At 41.7% G+C, this 23,384-nt stretch overlaps 2 protein-coding genes across 2 annotated transcripts; one reads left to right on the plus strand and one right to left on the minus strand.

Moving 5' to 3' along the window:
* Nucleotides 1-5,301: 5,301 nt before the first annotated feature.
* Nucleotides 5,302-8,644, plus strand: LOC128396238 (uncharacterized). The gene is made up of 3 exons (XM_053356796.1): nt 5,302-7,237; nt 7,466-8,296; nt 8,352-8,644. The coding sequence occupies exons 1-3, from the start codon at nt 5,302-5,304 to the stop codon at nt 8,642-8,644; spliced, it is 3,060 nt and encodes a 1,019-aa protein (XP_053212771.1).
* Nucleotides 8,645-14,029: 5,385 nt separating this feature from the next.
* On the minus strand, nt 14,030-14,963 carry LOC128396239 (uncharacterized). The gene is made up of 2 exons (XM_053356797.1): nt 14,516-14,963; nt 14,030-14,442 (listed from the first exon to the last, which is right to left on the minus strand). Exons 1-2 carry the CDS (start codon nt 14,961-14,963, stop codon nt 14,030-14,032), a joined length of 861 nt encoding a protein of 286 aa, XP_053212772.1.
* Between the last annotated feature and the right edge of the window lie 8,421 nt (nt 14,964-23,384).

A 23,384-nucleotide genomic window follows, 5' to 3' on the forward strand; every position in this document is an offset into this window, starting at 1 on the left:
TACATGTAATTGTTTTTATTATTAATATTTTTTCTATTATTATTATTATTTTATTTTCATCTTTTTACGTATCACAGCCTCATCTTTCATTTAATACTTGAAAATGGCATCAAAGTGCGGTGTTTGTGATTCATCCATAAGTTCCAGACGGCGGTTGAATATTGATACAGTAAAGCGACCTGACTTGAAACAGTTCATGAGACTTCACGCTGAGCTTGCAAAAGATGCTTCCGTCCCTAAGACAAACTTTATTTGCCGAAGCTGTTTTGCTAAATTCAACAGTTGGTTCAAGCAAAAGTCTCAAAGTCAGGTTGTAGTTTCCAGTTCATCTCGTCCTTTGTCTGAATTATCAGCTTCAGAATCTGCCTCATCATCTGCCTCATCATCTGCTTCATCATCTGCCTCATCATCTGCTTCATCATCTGCTTCATCATCTGCTTCATCATCTGCTTCATCATCTGCTTCATCATCTGCTTCATCATCTGCAAGCTCTGCATCAGTTACAGAAAGTGATCATGAGCTTATGCCACCACCTTCAATAACTTCTTCTGGTTCCTTCCGTCGGCGATCTGACTTACGTGTTGAAATCCCTCCAGCTCCATCACCTAGAAGAGACATCAGCATGGAATCTGTTCCAGAGTCAGAAGACGAGCCTGAAACTCCATTTGTACAGGTCCCAACCGTTCTCAACAAGTACAAAAAAGTTGAATGTCCAAGACTTGCTTGTATTTTTGGATGTCGATGGCCTGGACGATTGAATGCTCGTAATCTTTTTATAACTGAGCGAATCTATTTGCTGAAGAAAAAAAATATTTACATCCCAGAAAACTCTCGGATGTGTAAGCATCACGATTTTTTCACTGATATTGAGAACATCGATCAAATATATCTGACTCGTCAATTCACTGTTGAGGATATTGAGGATGTTTTTTCTTTCCCCAGTAAGATACAAGAACGTTTTACCTTTAGACGCTGTGATGATATCCCTGATGAGATCTCACGAAGATGGACTTCTCTCACAATGAGACAACTTGTTGAACTTGCTGGTGAAGTTACATTAGATAGTGAGATTCAATTCCCAGAGAGAGCGATAGCTTGTTACCTTGCTAAGCTTAGAACTGGTGATACATGGGAAAGAATCTTTGATGTAGTTGGTATTCCTTTTTCAACTGGTCATCGGTACGTCACAATGTAACCATAGTAACCTAGTCACGTGTGTCAATAGAACTTTTAGCGCGCTTTTCAAATACATTGTAAAATAAAGTTCTTGAAAGCCCCATTTAAATCATTTTGAAAGTTTATTCAATATTAAAAACATGATATAGATTATAAAAAACATATAATCTGATTGTTGAATATCATTTCTACTAGTTTCATCACTTAAACCATATCTTTTCAACTTCTGTATTGCATTTAACAGATGTTCCAGAAAAACGCTTTAAAATCATTATTTCGAGCAAATCAAAACTCCAAACTCATTTTAATAGTGTTTTTATATCATAAGTAATCTACCAGAATTCGAAAAGTAAAGTTCTTCCATGTTTAGAATTTGTCTATGGGATTTTACATGTATTTTGAGCCTCGGATCGTTTAAAACTTTTCTATAATATGATAGATATCGCAAATGTTTTAATTCATTTTTGTAGACCCATATTAGAGTATGTTATAAAAAAAGTTTCATTGACCTAAGATCAGTATTCAACGATCGCGGACTAATCGTCCGATTTTTTTCGAACCAGAATAGAACCGAAACTATTCATCACAGACTAATGTTAACTATATCGATCGATAGGTCTTATAAAGGTCTATCTAAATCTCGAATATCGTAGTGATCTGAAAATCCCCAGGTCACCACAATATAGCGAAGTTGCGCACTTTGGCCTTAAATATCTCCCGTTTTTGAGTTCAGAAATAAAAACCGATGATATTTTTGAATAGCCACTATCAAACTCTATTACCAAAAAAAAGTTGGATCCTTAACTAAAAAGGATAAAAAAGTGAAGAAAATGGGAGACCCTCCTTTGGCAAACTTCTATGCAAACCTCTTTTTTGGCCGTGAGAAGGAAGGAACGACTCAAACACATGAGCCATCAAGTTGTCCCACGGAAAATGCGCAACGACAAAGTCACAATCAGGACCCTTCCTCCTCGGTGACACTGTCGCAGTTACGACATGTCATTAGCACTTTTGGGAGCAGGAAAGCACCAGGCCCTGATGGGATAACGTCAGAAATCTATAAAAAACTTGACGACGAAAATTTGAAAATCCTGAGCCTCTTTTTCACTGAATGTCTACGTTTCTCATACTTCCCTAAGCTTTTCAAAGAATCTATTACTGTGCTTATTCCAAAAACAGGAGTAGATCCAATGACGCCCAAATCGTGTAGACCTATCGGTCTACTGTCACATCTTGGCAAAATCTTGGAAAGATAATCTTGCTAAAAATGCAAAAGTGGCTCGATGAAACACTTTCAAAGAATCAATTTGGCTTCATACAAGGAAAGTCGACTATCGATGCTGTATCGGCATTAAACGCAAGGCTCAACACAAATAGCAAGCGCCAAATCCCAACTGTTATGATTTCCTTCGATATCGAGGGAGCCTTTGACAATGTGAGATGGGAAGATATAATAAAGGTCCTGAATGCAAGAGGAGCTCCGGAAGTAGTCCAAAAAATTATGAAGTCATACCTTGAGGAAAGGTATACGACACTAATCTATGGTCACTCTAACTGCAAAATCAGAAACCACAAAGGGGCGGTTCAAGGCTCCTGTCTAGGCCCGACACTCTGGAACCTCATCATCAACGAGTATTTACTTGATTCTGAACATCGTTTGAGAAACTCGAACCTCTCGGTTCTAGCGTATGCCGATGATGTGACTATCGTAGGTGATATCACAAACAAAAACACCCAGGACAATTTTCAACAGATCGAAAATGAACTGAAAGAGATAGAGAGATGGTCAAATGCCTTTGATCTTAAATTCTCAACGTTGAAAACAAAGATGATGTGGATGCAAATGAAAAACAAGAAGATTCAGAAAAAAGGGTTTAAACTATACGACAAAGAAATCGTTAACACCACCAACATGAAGATACTTGGTGTTGTCTTTGATGATCGGTACACTTGGAGAAATCATATCACTCAACTTAAACAGAAAATGATCAAAATAACATCGCAATCTCGGAGATTCCTTGGCCACCCTAAACCTTGCTTATCTCTCCTGAGAATTATCCATGATGCCGTTCTCGTTCCGAAAATGACATACGCCTTGAGCATCATTAGTCAGAAGGTGTCAGTAGAAATTGAGAAAATGTTAACGTCAATGCATAGAAAGATTCTTCTGACAATCTCTGGTGCCTACTGTACGACACCCTACTCAACACTGTGCACACTAATGGATGTCATACCTATCCATATACAGATAAAGAGACTCTTCTCAGGTACTCATACCTAGGAGGAGGGAGCCCTCAGGATGTTCTGGGTATTTTGGCTGACAGGACAATTGAGACCCGATTCAACCAGAGCTTCTGTGAAATTGCGATGAAGTCAGTAAGCACATTAAGTGCGAAATCGAAACAGAAACGCAATTAGAACAAATAATCTCTGAAGATCCGAGAATCACTTATCTCTGTTATACGGACGGCAGTAAGAAGGAAAACCGTTGCGGGTATGCAATCTACGTCACTGACAAAAACCATGAGAAGAAGATGGAGCGGACGGAGCCACTTTTCGAATATGCTGACGTCTTTCAGGCAGAAGCTTTAGCCATTTTACTGACACTTGAAACACTTCAAAGCAAAACGAGAAGAGGAGATAAAATTGTCATTTTTACTGATTCGCAAACAATTGTCAATCAGCTGAGGTCAACTAGGCTTGGTCATCCAATAACTCAGAAAATAAGGCATAAAGTGGTTGAAATCGCTGGGGAAGAAAAAGATATTGACGTCTACAAAATAAAATCTCACTCGGGCATCAGGGGTAGTGACGAAGCTGATAAACTTGCTAAAAGAGCATTGGTATCGAAGAAGAGGGTCAAGTATGACGAGATCTCCCGGGAATACATCAAGAATAAAATAGAAGAATATGTAACAAATGAGACTAGAGTTTTCCTGGAAAGTAGGAGATCGGCAAATTTACTTGTTACAATTCCAAACAACTGGCTCAGTAAACCCTATCAGGATCATCTATGTAAAGAATCTTTTTGGCTCCTAAGCGGACATGGGCCCTTCGGTGAATACCTAAAGAGAATGAAGATCAAAGATCAAACGAAATGTCTATGTGGCGAATACAATGTGTCGAACCTTCATGTTCTTACTAAGTGTAGCAAATTCCTGAGTACGGTAACCGAATATCTGGAACTCAACGAGCACTCAACAGTAAATGACGAACATGGGAGAAAAGTCTTAGATGCTATATTGATCAAAATGAAAGAAAATGCACTAAACCCTATCAACCAACTGTCTCAGGAAATACATCGTATGATTCAGAGTTTTGGACAAGAGGATGATGCAAATGATGAAACAAATGATGAAACAATCATAATCGATGAAACCACTGAAAATGGATCTACAGATGACACTTTACACTTAGCACCAAATGAAATGTGAGTGATCTTTCATCTATGCGCGTCGCCTTACAGGGGTATAATAAATAGTTCAAATACTTCAGTCAAATACTGAAACAAGATCACTTTAAACACTTGAAAATTGAAACCTTAATTGTTTAGAATCAAGCTGATACTAAAACAAAGGGCTTGAAAAAGCTTATTAGAGAAATTTCAGAGAAACAACTCTATTAAACACATGACTTGATTTGGCTTCAAAAAGCAAATAAGCTTTTTAAAACATTCAAATTAGAATCCCTTTAAATCCTTCTAATTATAACCCGAAGGTAATGTTTGTCTCAAATTTTAAAGGGAAAGAGTGAAAGATAAGCTTTCTCTCTTTCCTCAACAGCTGTTGACCAGTTGCTAAGACAACGCTCACGTGACTCCCTTCTCTCCTTTTAAAAATTTTTTCCCACGATTAATTTTCGTTCAAACTTAAACGTGTTCTTACCCTTACCAGTAGTTTCAATCATCTTTTAACCCTTGACTTGAAAGCCTATTTAAAATCTTATTTCAGTCTGAACCCTCTCCATATAATTGTGTTTTAATTCCTACAACCCTGATTTCAAATCTTAACCTCTCCCAACCATTTACCTTCTTGACACCAAACTCTCCTTCCTAAAAGTGAAGTGTAGTTAGTCAGTGAGTGTTGGGAAATAGAACAAAAAATTCTTTCTTTTAAATTCAACTATATGGATAATATTGACTGGAGTCCAGCAATTTCAATTAGCGAATTTAAACCGGACAATTATTCTGACTCTGACGAAACCAGTGAAAGTGATAAGTGCCTTGAAATTCAAATGGATGTCAGCGACAACGAAGATTCTCTTTCCGTCTTTTTCGATAAGGGTCATGAAGAACCTCAATCACCAATGACAAATGACAGACGAAATGAACCATTGAGAATAAATCAACAAATACCAAATGTGCAGGTACTGACACCTAAATGGAAAAGCATCATTACCATGAGAAGATTCAGTGAAATGAGTATGGAAACGGACTCAATTGACAACATGTCGACGCGGCTCTTATTAAATCAAGACGATTACCAACTATCTCAAGAGGTGTCAACGCCAAGAAACTCCGTGTCATCGATCTCCTTTTCCCCAGCTCATACATCGATAAAAACAGTCTTTCAAATGCCAAATCCTGTTGAATCTGGAATCTCAACCGCTAACGCGGCGAAGTTAACTAATGAGACTAATGATGTGAACCCAAAGGACACTTCTTCTAATATAAATTATGATGCCTCAACTAGTAAGCTTGAGAATGTTGGTTCTGCTGGCGACAAATCTCAACTACAAGGGAAAACATTGGAAGGTGAAGAGGAAATTGCCGAAGAAGAAACCCGGAGACTTAAAAAAGAATCTGATACCCTTTATCAAAAGACCAAGATGCTCTACGAAGAAATCAAAGCTGAAAAAGCAGCCGTTATGAAAGAAAAACTTGAAACACCGAAGCCCATCTTGGATCACTTCGTAGATTATGATTCTGAGAATACAGATGATGAGGACTTCAGTGGAGATTACTATGAAAAGCATCTTAAATATATCGAGTTCCATAAGAAAAAGTCAGTCTACAGGAAGAAAAGGAGTGCAATCATTAAATGGATGAAGTTAGGATGGGAAGTTAAAGCAAGAGAAGATATGAAACGTGCGGTCATTGGTCCGAGTTCCATGACTGGCCAAGGAAATCCAATTGTTGGTGATAGTTCGGATGAATTGCTCCATGGAAATTACGACAAGTTAATATCTCTTCTTACCAAGAGCTTTGAAAATTTATCCAGTAACTCCTGTTCGCTTCAAGAAAGACAGCTACTTACTCTTGGAGAGAAAGTTTTAGAGTCAATTGAAACTAAAATGGGTAAAGTTGTTGAACAGCTTCTAGATGTATACGGCAGAAAAACCGATGGTAAAGAAAACAAGTCGAAACAAGACTGCCAACAAGAGGAAGATCGAGCTAAAAACCATCCCGCTGATGTAGATAATGAAGACGATGGCAATAATCATGATGAACACCCCAAAGATCAAATGACTGACACCTCTGACCTTCTCAAATTACGAGACCAGTCGACTCTTACCACTGATGAAGAGAGAGTTTTTATTGACAAGTCAATCAACACCGAGTGTCACCCATTATTGACACCTCAGGAAAAACTCTTAACAAAGTCGACTCAAGTCAGTGTCTACGATATGATAAACTGGGATTCATCTGAAGACCCAAGTCCACTTGACGTACTCTTCGCAACGTCAAATCCATCTGGTGTGATCACTTTAAAAGACTTGGTGAAGTTAACTAATAAACTGCAGAAACAGATAAAGGAGATACAAGAGAACGTTAGTTCATATTCCGATAGAGTGATAATTGGCAAAACGTCTTGGGACGAAAATCTTCTTGGCGACACTGTTGAAAACATCGATCAGATAATGGAAATCTTAATCATAGATAAAGCTGAAAATGGAAAAATCAGCGATGATACGGCTATTAGGATTTCAAATGAGTTTCTTGATGAAGAAATTGAGGATAGACTGAACAATCCTCCGAAAGTAATCACGATCTCTGCTCCTATTATTAAAACAACGAGGGACGCTCGCCAGGAGGCATTTTCTACCGACCTGGTGGATACGTGTGAGGTGGAAAATAATTGTTATGAGACGCCATTTCCGTACACTCAGAAGACCTTTCGAGAGTGTCACGCCAGATAAAGAAATTGGTAGACCTCGACTACCTTCATTCCTTGTTTCGAGCTCAAGTGAAGATGAAATTGAAAAGACAGGCCAAGCCGAGGCGCTAGAGACAAGAGACACCAGCACAAAGAAACACCAAATAATTCAGCTTCCTTACCATCTCCAAAAGTGTCACAAACCCCTGACAGCCCTTATAAACTGATCTCAACTTCAGCGTCGGAGGTTAACTCTAAATGTGCCAGTGAAAAGATGGAACGTCAGCTCAGCAAAAAATCCACTTGGCAGTCAGTTAAGAAACCTTTGCTTACATCAGATACCGAGAAACCTAATACTGACCCTTCGAATGAAGTAAATAATACCCAAGAGGAGTCAAATGATCTCCATGACGCGAGCCAATTGAAGAAAAAGATAAAGGAAATGAGAGTCTCACTGGCGGTTGTGACGGGTACGAGCAAAAAACGTCCTCGTAGCCCATCAGCGGAAAAAGACAATGATTTAATTCAGTCAAAAAAGCAAAGTAAAAATCGGGAACAGACTGAATCTGTTGGTAACTCTGGTGTCGGTGAAACATCTAAGCCTCAGCCCCAAAGTAAAATCTCAAACCCTGTTGCGAGTAACAATCCAAAACCCTTACAACAGAATAAAGTCACAACAGGTAGCATAGTGAATATTGCAAAGCTTCAGCTTCAATCCCAATCAACCAAAACACAAAGTAATAGCATGAATGTTACTCCTAAAAAAGTCAGTCCTGATCATGTACCCACAACTCCGCAACCAAACAAAGCGAAGAACGTCACTCTTAAAACTAAGCCAATTGACAAAGGTAAAAAGGTTGTTGGCATGATGAAAACAAAGGCCAGCAAGAAATCGTATCCAGAGACTGATGAAGATTCTATTGACAGCGAAGACGACTGGCTTGGGGACAAAGTGAAACTCACCCCAACAAAGAACGAGGCAAAGGCAACCAGGAGTAAAGCTGAACCACTTGTAGAGTCAGAATGTAAGGGTCGATTACTGCCTCTACAATGAACTAGCTGTAAATGGGTCCAATCTAGTCCGTCATCGACGTATATATCATACAGATGAAGAGACTCGAAAGCTTCAAGTTCTCGCTGAGAAAGTTGTTATTACTCAACGAGTTTTCGAAGAGACTCAGCTCAGATGGAAAACCTTTTTAGATCTTGCACGGATTGTGAGAAAGATGTCAGAATATTCTGAACCATCAACACAAAAGAAAATCTTTCGTCGTATTCAACGGACAGTTTCTCAAGCCGAGGAAAACCAACTCAAATTTCTAGTCTTCGATAAAACAAATGGACAAGTAATTGTTGACGAAAACAGCGAATAAATTTTAAACAATAATTGTGAAACCCTCTTTATCTTATAATCAACAATTCTGCCAAGACCTTTTAATCATCTCTTTAGAATCCCAATATCTTTTATATCTCAAACAAATCTTTAACTAAAAGCAATATCTTATTCCAAATCAATAAATGATTCAATTAACTAACTGCCAAATATCAAGTCATGTGTTTAAATCAGTGTTTGTATGAGGTAATAAAGTGAATACTGAGTAGGGTCAGGTGTTTCATAACCTAACTTATCACCTCACGGCGACGCGCGAATCGTAGGCAAATGGGTTAATGCCTGCACATTCAAAGCAGAAAGAAATGATCTAATACCCATGAGCCTAAGAAGATGAAAGGTTACAAAGTTCAAAAGAACTACAAATACAACATTAACTTTAAATCATACATGATACTCTTACATTTACAATTACGTTACAATTATCTTCCTCAATCCTAACTCCTAAATAGCAAACGTAGGTTGTAAAGACCACAGCACATTGAGAGACTTGGTTGCGCTGCTGGGGTGTCGGCGGGATGTTGCCTGAAAGTGTCGGAGACACTTTGTGTGTTGATGTCACTGGAAAGTGTCAGAGACATTCGAATGTCGAAGTCACTTGAGAGTGTCGGAGACATCTGGGTGTTAATGGCACTGGAAAGTGTCAGAGACATTTGAGTGTCGACGCCGCTTGAGAGTGTCGAAGGCATCTGAGTGTTAATGTCACTGGAAAGTGTCAGAGACATTTGAGTGTCGACGTCGCAGAGTGTCGGAGACATTTGAGTGTTAATGGCACTGGAAAGTGTCAGAGACATTTGAATGTCGAAGTCACTTGAGAGTGTCGGAGACATCTGGGTGTTAATGGCACTGGAAGTGTCAGAGACATTTGAATGTCGAAGTCACTTGAGAGTGGAGACATCTGGTGTTAATATCACTGGAAAGTGTCAGAGACGCTTGAGTGTCGACGTCGCTTGAGAGTGTCGGAGACATTTGAGTGTTAATGTCACTGGAAAGTGTCAGAGACATTTGAATGTCGAAGTCACTTGAGAGTGTCGGAGACATCTGGGTGTTAATGGCACTGGAAAGTGTCAGAGACATTTGAATGTCGAAGTCACTTGAGTGTCGGAGACATCTGTGTTAATATCACTGAAAGTGTCAGAGACGCTTGAGTGTCGACGTCGCTTGAGAGTGTCGGAGACATTTGAGTGTTAATGGCACTGGAAAGTGTCAGAGACATTTGAATGTCGAAGTCACTTGAGTGTCGGAGACATCTGGGTGTTAATGGCACTGGAAGTGTCGGAGACATTTGAGTGTCGACGTCACTTGAGAGTGTCGGGGACATTGAGTGTCGACGTCGCTTGAGAGTGTCGAGACATTTGAGTGTTAATGCCACTGAAAGTGTCAGAGACAGTTGAGTGTCGACGTCGCTTGAGAGTGTCGGAGACGCTTGAGTGTTAATGTCACTGGAAAGTGTCAAAGACGGTTGAGTGTCGACGTCGCTTGAGAGTGTCGGAGACGCTTGAGTGTTAATGTCACTGGAAAGTGTCAGAGACATTTGGGTGTCGACGTCGCTTGAGAGTGTCGGAGACATTTGTGTGTTGATGTCACTTGAAGGTGTCTGAGACGCATGGGTTGTCGATGTCACTGGAAGGTGATACCTGTATGCCTGTTGCTTTGAGCTGAGCTTTCCGACTGTCTCTGTGATGTTGTGGTCTTCCCTTAACTTTACATATCAGTAACCTGTACATACTAACAAGTGCCATACTTAGATTATAATTCATGTAACACTTAACAAACAGTGACGTACACCTTGTACGTCACTAGAATATGTAACCAGAGTCGGTTCCTTTGTGTGAACCGACACTCATAAATATTAAATAAAGAGTTTTATGCAATTCAAAAAAAAAAAAAAAAAAAAAAAAACCTAACCTAACCTAACCTAACTTCTTCTTACAACCTAACCTAACCTTCAACTAACCTAACCTAATCTAACCTAACCTAACCTAACCTAACCTAACCTAACCTAACCTAACCTAACCCAACTTCTTCTTCCTACCTAACCTAACCTAACTTCTTCTAACCTAACTTCTTCCTCCTAACCTAACCGGCGAAGTTAACTAATGAGACTAATGATGTGAACAAGGACACTTCTTCTAATATAAATTATGATGCCTCAACTAGTAAGCTTGAGAATGTTGGTTCTGCTGGCGACAAATCTCAACTACAAGGAAAACATTGGAAGGTGAAGAGGAAATTGCAGAAGAAGACCCGGAGACTTAAAAGAATCTGATACCCTTTATCAAAAGACCAAGATGCTCTACGAAGAAATCAAAGCTGAAAAGCAGCCGTTATGAAAGAAAACTTGAAACACGAAGCCCATCTTGGATCACTTCGTAGATTATGATTCTGAGAATACAGATGATGAGGACTTCAGTGGAGATTACTATGAAAAATCTTAAATATATCGAGTTCCATAAGAAAAGTCAGTCTACAGGAAGAAAAGGAGTGCAATCATTAAATGGATGAAGTTAGGATGGGAAGTTAAAGCAAGAGATATGAAACGTGCGGTCATTGGTCCGAGTTCCATGACTGGCCAAAATCAATTGTTGGTGATAGATGAATTGCTCCATGGAAATACGACAAGTTAATATCTCTTCTTACCAAGAGCTTTGAAAATTTATCCAGTAACTCCTGTTCGCTTCAAGAAAGACAGCTACTTACTCTTGGAGAGAAAGTTTTAGAGTCAATTGAAACTAAAATGGGTAAAGTTGTTGAACAGCTTCTAGATGTATACGGCAGAAAAACCGATGGTAAAGAAAACAAGTCGAAACAAGACTGCCAACAAGAGGAAGATCGAGCTAAAAACCATCCCGCTGATGTAGATAATGAAGACGATGGCAATAATCATGATGAACACCCAAAGATCAAATGACTGACACCTCTGACCTTCTCAAATTACGAGACCAGTCGACACCACTGATGAAGAGAGAGTTTTTATTGAGTCAATCAACACCGAGTGTCACCCATTATTGACACCTCAGGAAAAACTCTTAACAAAGTCGACTCAAGTCAGTGTCTACGATATGATAAACTGGGATTCATCTGAAGACCCAGTCCACTTGACGTACTCTTCGCAACGTCAAATCCATCTGGTGTGATCACTTTAAAGACTTGGTGAAGTTAACTAATAAACTGCAGAAACAGATAAAGGAGATACAAGAGAACGTTAGTTCATATTCCGATAGAGTGATAATTGGCAAAACGTCTTGGGACGAAAATCTTCTTAACACTGTTGAAAACATCGATCAGATAATGGAAATCTTAATCATAGATAAAGCTGAAAATGGAAAAATCAGCGATGATACGGCTATTAGGATTTCAAATGAGTTTCTTGATGAAGAAATTGAGGATAGACTGAACAATCCTCCGAAAGTAATCACGATCTCTGCTCCTATTATTAAAACAACGAGGGACGCTCGCCAGGAGGCATTTTCTACCGACCTGGTGGATACGTGTGAGGAGGTGGAAAATAATTGTTATGAGACGCCATTTCCGTACACTCAGAAGACCTTTCGAGAGAGTGTCACGCCAGATAAAGAAATTGGTAGACCTCGACTACCTTCCATTCCTTGTTTCGAGAGCTCAAGTGAAGATGAAATTGAAAAGACAGGCCAAGCCGAGGCGCTAGAAGACAAGAGACACCAGCTGTCACCCAAAGAAACACCAAATAATTCAGCTTCCTTACCATCTCCAAAAGTGTCACAAACCCCTGACAGCCCTTATAAACTGATCTCAACTTCAGCGTCGGAGGTTAACTCTAAATGTGCCAGTGAAAAGATGGAACGTCAGCTCAGCAAAAAATCCACTTGGCAGTCAGTTAAGAAACCTTTGCTTACATCAGATACCGAGAAACCTAATACTGACCCTTCGAATGAAGTAAATAATACCCAAGAGTCAAATGATCTCCATGACGCGAGCCAATTGAAGAAAAGATAAAGGAGAGAGTCTCACTGGTTGTTGGGTACGAGCAAAAACGTCCTCGTAGCCCATCAGCGGAAAAAGACAATGATTTAATTCAGTCAAAAAGCAAAGTAAAAATCAGGAACAGACTGAATCTGTTGGTAACTCTGGTGTCGGTGAAACATCTAAGCCTCAGCCCCAAAGTAAAATCTCAAACCCTGTTGCGAGTAACAATCCAAAACCCTTACAACAGAATAAAGTCACAACAGGTAGCATAGTGAATATTGCAAAGCTTCAGCTTCAATCCCAATCAACCAAAACACAAAGTAATAGCATGATGTTACTCTAAAAGTCAGTCCTGATCATGTACCCACAACTCCGCAACCAAACAAAGCGAAGAACGTCACTCTTAAAACTAAGCCAATTGACAAAGGTAAAAAGGTTGTTGGCATGATGAAAACAAAGGCCAGCAAGAAATCGTATCCAGAGACTGATGAAGATTCTATTGACAGCGAAGACGACTGGCTTGGGGACAAAGTGAGGAAACTCACCCCAACAAAGAACGAGGCAAAGGCAACAACCAGGAGTAAAGCTGAACCACTTGTAGAGGTCAGAATGTGTAAGGTCGATTACTGCCTCTACAATGAACTAGCTGTAAATGGGTCCAATCTAGTCCGTCATCGACGTATATATCATACAGATGAAGAGACTCGAAAGCTTCAAGTTCTCGCTGAGAAAGTTGTTATTACTCAACGAGTTTTCGAAGAGACTCAGCTCAGATGGAAAACCTTTTTAGATCTTGCACGGATTGTGAGAAAGATGTCAGAATATTCTGAACCATCAACACAAAAGAAAATCTTTCGTCGTATTCAACGGACAGTTTCTCAAGCCGAGGAAAACCAACTCAAATTTCTAGTCTTCGATAAAACAAATGGACAAGTAATTGTTGACGAAAACAGCGAATAAATTTTAAACAATAATTGTGAAAACCCTCTTTTATCTTATAATCAACAATTCTGCCAAGACCTTTTAATCATCTCTTTAGAATCCCAATATCTTTTATATCTCAAACAAATCTTTACAACTAAAAGCAATATCTTATTCCAAATCAATAAATGATTCAATTAACTAACTGCCAAATATCAAGTCATGTGTTTAAATCAGTGTTTGTATGAGGTAATAAAGTGAATACTCTTGAGTAGGGTCAGGTGTTTCATAACCTAACTTATCACCTCACGGCGACGCGCGAATCGTAGGCAAATGGGTTAATGCCTGCACATTCAAAGCAGAAAGAAATGATCTAATACCCATGAGCCTAAGAAGATGAAAGGTTACAAAGTTCAAAAGAACTACAAATACAACATTAACTTTAAATCATACATGATACTCTTACATTTACAATTACGTTACAATTATCTTCCCTCAATCCCTAACTCCTAAATAGCAAACGTAGGTTGTAAAGACCACAGCACATTGAGAGACTTGGTTGCGCTGCTGGGGTGTCGGCGGGATGTTGCCTGAAAGTGTCGGAGACACTTTGTGTGTTGATGTCACTGGAAAGTGTCAGAGACATTCGAATGTCGAAGTCACTTGAGAGTGTCGGAGACATCTGGGTGTTAATGGCACTGGAAAGTGTCAGAGACATTTGAGTGTCGACGCCGCTTGAGAGTGTCGAAGGCATCTGAGTGTTAATGTCACTGGAAAGTGTCAGAGACATTTGAGTGTCGACGTCGCTTGAGAGTGTCGGAGACATTTGAGTGTTAATGGCACTGGAAAGTGTCAGAGACATTTTGAATGTCGAAGTCACTTGAGAGTGTCGGAGACATCTGGGTGTTAATGGCACTGGAAAGTGTCAGAGACATTTGAATGTCGAAGTCACTTGAGAGTGTCGGAGACATCTGAGTGTTAATATCACTGGAAAGTGTCAGAGACGCTTGAGTGTCGACGTCGCTTGAGAGTGTCGGAGACATTTGAGTGTTAATGTCACTGGAAAGTGTCAGAGACATTTGAATGTCGAAGTCACTTGAGAGTGTCGGAGACATCTGGGTGTTAATGGCACTGGAAAGTGTCAGAGACATTTGAATGTCGAAGTCACTTGAGAGTGTCGGAGACATCTGAGTGTTAATATCACTGGAAAGTGTCAGAGACGCTTGAGTGTCGTCGCTTGAGAGTGTCGGAGACATTTGAGTGTTAATGGCACTGGAAAGTGTCAGAGACATTTGAATGTCGAAGTCACTTGAGAGTGTCGGAGACATCTGGGTGTTAATGGCACTGGAAAGTGTCGGAGACATTTGAGTGTCGACGTCACTTGAGAGTGTCGGGGACATTTGAGTGTCGACGTCGCTTGAGAGTGTCGGAGACATTTGAGTGTTAATGCCACTGGAAAGTGTCAGAGACAGTTGAGTGTCGACGTCGCTTGAGAGTGTCGGAGACGCTTGAGTGTTAATGTCACTGGAAAGTGTCAAAGACGGTTGAGTGTCGACGTCGCTTGAGTGTCGGAGACGCTTGAGTTAATGTCACTGGAAGTGTCAGGACATTTGGGTGTCGACGTCGCTTGGAGTGTCGGAGACATTGTGTGTTGATGTCACTTGAAGGTGTCTGAGACGCATGGGTTGTCGATGTCACTGGAAGGTGATACCTGTATGCCTGTTGCTTTGAGCTGAGCTCCGACTGTCTCTGTGATGTTGTGGTCTTCCTTAACTTTACATATCAGTAACCTGTACATACTAACAAGTGCCATACTTAGATTATAATTCATGTAACACTAACAAACAGTGACGTACACCTTGTACGTCACTAGAATATGTAACCAGAGTCGGTTCCTTTGTGAGAACCGACACCTAAATATTAAATAGAGTTTTATGCAATTCAAAAAAAAAAAACCCAAACCTAACTAACCTAACCTAACCTAACCAAACAACCTAACCTAACCTAACCTAACCTAACCTAACACCTAACCTAACCTAACCTAACCTAACCTGGCCTAACCTAACCTAACCTGGCCAACACCAACCTAACCTAACCTAACCTAACCTAACCTAACCTGGCCTAACCTGGCCTGGCCTAACCTAACCTAACCACAACAACCTGGCCTGGCCTGGCCTAACCTAACCTGGCCTGGCCTAACCTGGCCTGGCCTGGCCTAACCTGGCCTGGCCCAACTGCTTCAACCTAACCTGGCCTGGCCTAACACAACCTAACCTAACCCAACCAACCTACTTCTTCTTCCTAACCTTCTAACCCTAACCTAACCTAACCTAACCTAACCTAACCTAACCTAACTAACTAACTAACCTAACCTAACCTAACTAACCTAATAACTAACACAACTAACCTAACCTAACCTAACCTAACCTAACCTAATAACCTAACCTAACTAACCTAACCTAACCTAACCTAACCTAACCTAACCTAACCTAACCTAACATAACCTAACCTAACCTAACCTAACCTAACCTAACCTAACCTAACCTAACCTAACCTAACCTGACTCTTGACGTGAGTGTCACGCTTTTGAAGAGCTCCTGGAAAGTTTTTACTTCTTGTCTTGTGTCCTTTTCTTTACCTGCTTTACCCAAGCAACCACCCTACCCACCCAACCAACCAAAGTGCCTACCCACCCTACCAACCACCCTTAACAACCAACAGTGTCCAACATGGCAACCCGCAACACCCGCAGCTCAAGCAAACCACCAACCTCGCAAAGTGAACTAGTGCCAATAGTGAAACTAATGCGATGTGACCAGCAAAAACAGCTATACAAACCGCCCAGACAACCCAACCAGCCAAAGCAACCATTCAACCAACCAAACCCAAAACACCTCTGTGCATCTCTCCTAGTGGCCTCACAACCCTGATTGAAAAAGCAACCACTCCACCCAACACAAAACAGCCACCAACTACAACCAAACAGCAAACCACACCACCACCGCAAACATCAACCCCCACAACCGACAAAACAGCTCAAGCAACCAACCCACCCACACCAAGTGCAGTAGACAACCCTCCCTCAGGCTTAGATATCATCAGAAATAATGCTTTAAAAATCAGGGAAACCATGACCAACATCCAGAACATCAAAAAAGAGGCTAAAGAAACAATCCTTGAAAGCGTTCAATCCATCCTCTCAGAAGTTTTCAAACAACAAACCGAAGCCATCCCCCCAACCAATGCAACCAATATAGCTCAGGAAATTGTTAAGCAGGTACTCCAGCAACTAAACACACCAAGCACACAAACCAGCCAACCCAAGCAACCGACAGCACTAAACTTCAAACCAACCAAAAACAGCTACGCCAATGCCGCATCACAGCCCCCGACACCGAGACGTAAACCACAAAAACCCACCCAACCCAACCAAGTAAGAAAACCAACAGCAATAGTCGTCTCCCTAAAAAACCCATCAAACACCGACATAAAGACCGTCTTCAAACAACAGATCAACCCAACATCCCTGAACATAGGCATAGAAAGAATCAAGAACCTGGGCAGAAACAAAATCTCCGTATCTACCCCAACAGAGAAAGACAAAGAAAAACTTCTAGCTGAACTCACAGCCAAACAAACCATCTTCTCAACCGAAGCAGCCCGACCACCCACACTACACATCGTACTTAAAGGAGTACATAACAGCGTCCAACCATCCGATCTGAATAACACCATTCGTGAACAAAACTTCCCTGACATAGATGAAGACTCCTTCAACAACCAATTCAGAATAGTATACAACTTCCAAAACAGCAAACAAACCCTTAAGAACTACGTATGCCGCGTTTCTCCTCAAATCTTCAAAAGCATTCTGACCCAAGAAAAAGTCAAAATTGGCTTCCAGTGCGTAACAGCAAAGCAGTACTCAGAGCTCATAAGATGCTATAACTGCTACGGCTACAACCACACAAGTAAACACTGCACCCACGAACACAACCCACAAGCCTCAACCACCTGCTTCAAATGCGGTGACAACCACAGAGCCAAAGACTGCAAAGCAACCGAGACACAATGCAACACATGCAAGCAGCATGGGATACACAAGCACCAAGCACACACACACAAAACCTTTGGCAGAACCTGCCCTATCTACAACAACATCATGCAACACCAGCTCAACCGTATAAATGAATACATCGAAAATGACTTCCAATGCTGACCAACCATCAACCACCCAATACAGTGTACCCAAGCAACTAAACGGCCTAAAATACGCGCAAGGCATACGCCTGATGCAGTTAAACGTTAATAAAAGCAAAGAGTGTGTCGCTCACGTAACACACTTAGCAGCACAAAACAACATTGACATCGTACTCCTACAAGAAATAACTCTAGATAAAAACCAGAACTTTGGACAACCAAACTACTACCAAGCAGTAACCTCCGTCAACACCCAAGAAGCCCGAACAGCCATCGTCATCACAAACAAAAGCCTCATAATTGAACAAATAGACCTTAATTGTCCATACATCACTGCTTTAAAGCTCCACACAACCAAACCACCCATCATCATCGTCTCAGCTTACCTACCACCCAACAACGCCGAAGCTCGAACCCAAGCAAGCAACTCATTAACCAAGGTACTCGAAGCAACCAAACACCATCAAACTATAATCGCTGGAGACTTCAACGCCAGAAGCACAATTTGGGGAGACTCAACCACCAACAGCAAAGGCACTCTCCTTGAAGAGTTCATACTCGATCACGAACTCACAGTTGAAAACCTCAGCAATCACCCTACCTTCAGCGCGACGAGAAATGATATAACTTGCTCGAGCATAGTTGACCTAACCCTCACCAAACTGTTGCAAACACAAGAATGGCAAGTCAGAACTGATCTCGGCTCGCAGTCAGACCACTACATCATAACCTTTCAGATCAACACCCAAGACAAGAAGACCCAACACTCAAACAAGCAATACACCGTTAAACCAAAAACATGGGAACCCTTCATAAGCAAAGCAACCCAAGCAATCAATGCACTCAACTGGACACAGCATGCAAACACCCTAGCCAAGCAATACACCAAAGCACTAACACAAGCAGCCGACAAAACACTCAAGAAGAAACCCGCAACAATAAACCAAAAGTGTCGTTGGTGGAATGACGAAATCGACAACCAGTCAAAACAAGTAGCAAGAATAAGAAGATGCCTGAAACACTGCAATACGATCCACATCCCTCTACTACGAAGCCAATTACAAGAAGCAAGAGTCAACCTAAAGAACCTTATTAAAACAGCAAAATCAGCCTCCTGGAAAGAAATGACAGCAAACCTCAACACAGAAGACACTTGGAGCTTTGTAAACAAAATAATAAAGTATGAGAAGAAGCAACAAGACAAGTGCCTCGCCACCCACAACAACGAAGCACTTGATGCAAGCGCATCAGCTAAATTGCTGATCAATCACTTCTACCAAGCAGACCAACCAGCCAATGAAACAACCCACCACAAGCACATCAGAGAACAGGTAGATCAACAAAGTAACCAAAACTCAGAGCCCGATTTCAACATGGACGAGGCAAGAACGATATTTACATCAGTCAGCAACAAGAAATCCCCAGGTGATGATGGCTTACACTCCACCCTATGCCAACAAGTACTTGAAAACAACATGCGACTCATAGACCTCTACAACAAGTGCCTCCAGGAAGGCGCCTTTCCGAAGGAATGGAAGCGAGCAACAGTAAGAGTGATACCCAAACCAGGCAAGACCGACTACACAACACCCAAGTCATATAGACCAATAGGTCTACTGTCACTGCTAGGAAAAGGGCTTGAAAAACTCATCCTCAGTCGCCTGAACTGGTATATTGAAAAAGAAAGCGCAATCCACACTAACCAATTCGGCTTCATGAATGGCAAGTCAGTAGACATGGCACTGAAGCAACTCGTCAACCAACTCAACCAGGCAAAGCAAGCAAGCAAACACGTTCTCCTCATCTCCATTGACATCGAAGGTGCCTTTGACAATGCATGGTGGCCTATGATTCTATTCAAACTCAGTAAACTAAACCTACCCAGCAACCTCTTTAAACTTATTAAATCATACCTCTCGGAAAGACAAGTGCAACTAAACTACATGGGACAAACTGAAACGAAACAACTCGAGAAAGGCTGCATCCAAGGCTCCGTGCTTGGACCAATAATGTGGAACCTTGTGGTAAACGACATACTAACCCAAGCAGAAAAGCAAGGCATCTATGCTCAAGCCTTTGCAGACGATATAACCTTCATCATCTCGGCTGACTCGCAAAGCACCCTCCAAACCCAAGCAGACAAAGCAACAAAGCTAGTTGAAGAATGGGCCTCACTTAACAAAATGAAAATATCAGCATCAAAATCTATACAAATGAACATCAAGGGTGAAAACAACATTACTGCAACCATCGACGCACACAGCCTAAGCAAGGCAACCGAAACGAAGATCCTTGGAATACTTCTGGATGAAAAGCTACTGTTCCAAAAGCACCTCACCTATGCAGTAAGCAAGGCATGGAAGTACACAAGAAGGTCAATCGCTGTAATCAAATCGATATATGGTGATCACCCCGACATCTACAAGGACCTCTACAACGGCGTACTCGTACCCATGCTCTCATACGGCATCGTCTGCTGGGGTCAACGCCTAAGCAGGAAACATGTACAAGCAACACTCAAAAGAATCCAAAGATCCTTCATCCTCCATAACTTCAAGCTCTACCATACGAACTCATGGACTAGCTGCTGCACAATCACTCAATTAACACCAATAACACTACACCTACAAGCAATCTATGACAATGCAAAAACAAGAATAGACAATGATCACCTTGAATTTGTCCCGGAAGATCGAACCATAGAAACACGTACCACCCTCTACCCCCAAGCACACCCAGCAAGCCTCAACCTCAACACCTGCCTATGCAATGACCCTCCAAGTCACCAACAGGCAAACCAGGCAAGCATGATAGCTTACACTGACGGTAGTAAGATAGACTGCAAACAAGTAGGAGCAGCAGCAGTGATCATGAATGCTGACAACCATCCAATATGGCAGAAGAAAATAAAACTTGAAAGTTACTGTAGCGTTTACCAAGCAGAACTCGAGGCAATAAACATCGTAACAAAGCAACTGCTTCTGATAGCAACCAAGCAGGCAACCAAGCAAGCAACCACCCCAGACACACCCTACATAAACATCATATACACTGACTCCCAAGCAGCAATACACACAATCCGTAAGAACAAGATAAGCAGCAACCAAGTCCTCTCCATTGTAGAAAACATCCATAAGCTCAAGCAACTCAACACCGTAGTCCACATTCACTGGATAAAAGCACACGTCGGTCACACCGGGAACGAACTTGCTGATCGCCTTGCCAAGGAAGCAACAACAAAGAAGACAAGGCCCGATTTCTCAACAGTACCAAGAAGTTACTTAAAGCAGTGCATCAAGCAAAGAACCAAGCAAGAGATCGAGGCAACGTATGAACAGGAGCACAACGAAACCTTTACTAAATGGCTTCCCTCACATGCATCAGCAACGATCATCTCTAACAACCTAAGTGAACTCAAACCACTGCTACCCTTCATAACCGGCCACGGACCCTTCCAAGCTCACATAGAAAAACTAACTGACCAAACACCAAAACCATGCGTGCTATGTAACCTCGAACCACAAACAAGCAACCACATACTGTTTATCTGCCCAGCTTTCACTAACACGCGAAGACAAATTGATGGCCTCGTAAACTACGACTGGAGTAACCCAAACAACCTCAGCAAGCTACCAACCACAGCAATCAAGCACCCCGAGATCCCAATACTCATCAAGAAAATACTCAATGAAACAAGAAAACTCAACAAAACAAGCGGAATAACCTGGAAACCTTCCAACGAAGTCAACTAAAACATAAGTACCCAACCACCCAACCACCCAACCACCCAACCACCCAACCACCCAACCACCCAACCACCCAACCACCCAACCACCCACCAGCCCAACCACCCAACCAGCCCAACCACCCAACCAACTCAACCAATTAGAACTCGAGAACAACCCTCTCTCCTTACTGCCTACCCACCCACCACAACCAACCACGTCAAACAACACCCATTAAGAAACAATTATCAAGAGGTTTTTAAACAAAGCGCGCATTAGTTCATCGATAGAGGGAGCCAACTACTTCCACACAACAACATCCGTCCGTTATCAGTGTTCAATCAGCTGTGAATGAAGCAACTAGCTTTTAATTAATTCAATCATTAAAGTGCTTTTATATAATAAATTGTGAATTGTTGACACCTTTACCCTGATTTTAATTAACTGCATCGACCACCCAACCAACCCAACCAACCAACGCAACCAAGTGAATTGTGCTTCAACCTCATCTCTCTGTGAACTCCTAAACTGTGTACCAACTATCCACCCAAGAACAATGTCCGATCTTCTTGATTCAATTCGTGCTCTCCTCCAGGACAGTGAACTAAGACAACAACAACTCCTTCAACAACAAATTGCCAACCTAAGGCAAGAGCTCACACCAACCAATGAACCCACCAAAAGGGCAAGACCAGTGACACCGGTCTTATTTACTGAGGATGGTGATCAACCTAAAAGAATCAGACTCTACTCACCAACAACACCTAAACCAACCAAAGCACCATCTTCAACATCAAGCACCCCAACCAAAGTGCTCAACGACCTCATAGATCTTGTTGTTTCTCAAGCCTCTCCAATCAACCAACAAAGCACCTCGTCCAACCAACCAAACACCTCAACCGCCCAACCAAGCAACCAACCAACTACAATAACAGCCTTTCACCAACCATCAGAACCAGATCAATCACCCCGCATCATCAAAGCAACGCAACAAACCTCGACACTGACTGCTGAAACAGTCGAAGAACTTAAAGAAGATGCAGCCTCAGCCAAATCGAAACAACCTACCAAAGCAGCTCAACCAACCCAACCAGCCAAAGCACCAACCACCCAACCCAACCAACGCACCAACCCTAAACCAACAACCATCACCACACAAACAAACTCAACCACTCAAACCAGCCTGGATGAAATTGTGTCGTCCTGGAAAGCTGCCTATGAGGAGCTTGAACAAGCACCTAAAGCAAAACCCAAATACTGGGCAAACTTCAATGCCTGGGATGGCCGTCGAATCGCATATGCATTCACAAGAAATGCCCCTGAACTGCTCAAGAAATGGTGCAGAGAAGTCTCCCTCCTCATTAACACCTGTGAGAAGAACAACGAGGCCTTAATGGTGGAAAATGAAAAACTTCGTGAGGAAAATGTTAAACTTAGGAAAATAATAACCAAGCGCCCAGCCTCACCAGTCAACCAACCTGCCTCAACCAGCCAACCAACCAAACCAACCACCAAACCAACCAAGCAACCGAGCGAGGCACCCAAGTCAACCCCTCAGCTTGCTAGAAGAAGCAGCGAAGGCCTTGGCCCGGTTGACTTAAGCAAGAGTGGTAAAGTAATAATAAAGAACTGGGGCAAAGTCTTCCTGGCAGACTACAAAATGATCCCAGAAGAGTTTAGGAAAGGCTTCACCCAAGATGGGTTGAGAATCCAACTACACCGCTTCTTCGCTCACCACACACAGTGGCCAAAGTTGGCAGAGGATGAGACACAGGTCAAGGTCTGCACCCAAGAAGGCTGCTGGTACACCGAGAAGAAGCAAACAAGAAACAAAGGCGCACACTTTGCGACTTGGCACCCAGACCCCAAGAACCCAAAGCAACCACTCAAAGTAAACCACGAAGTTGTATGGGTTCAAGGAAAAACCGCAAA

The sequence above is a fragment of the Panonychus citri genome, unplaced genomic scaffold, assembly GCF_014898815.1.
Source record: "Panonychus citri isolate SS breed McGregor unplaced genomic scaffold, ASM1489881v1 Contig00143, whole genome shotgun sequence".
Classification (NCBI taxonomy): Eukaryota; Metazoa; Arthropoda; class Arachnida; order Trombidiformes; family Tetranychidae; genus Panonychus; species Panonychus citri.

Excerpts from the sequence above, each read along its gene's own strand:
- LOC128396238 (XM_053356796.1), top strand. The coding sequence starts at position 5,302 with ATGGATAATATTGACTGGAGTCCAGCAATTTCAATTAGCGAATTTAAA. Across the intron at positions 7,238-7,465 it reads TACCGACCTGGTGGATACGT|TGTCACAAACCCCTGACAGC; the intron begins GTGAGGTGGAAA and ends CATCTCCAAAAG. Across the intron at positions 8,297-8,351 it reads ACCACTTGTAGAGTCAGAAT|TCCGTCATCGACGTATATAT; the intron begins GTAAGGGTCGAT and ends GGTCCAATCTAG.
- LOC128396239 (XM_053356797.1), bottom strand. The coding sequence starts at position 14,963 with ATGTCTCCGACACTCTCAAGCGACGTCGACACTCAAATGTCCCCGACA. Across the intron at positions 14,443-14,515 it reads AGCGTCTCTGACACTTTCCA|TGCCATTAACACCCAGATGT; the intron begins GTGATATTAACA and ends GACACTTTCCAG.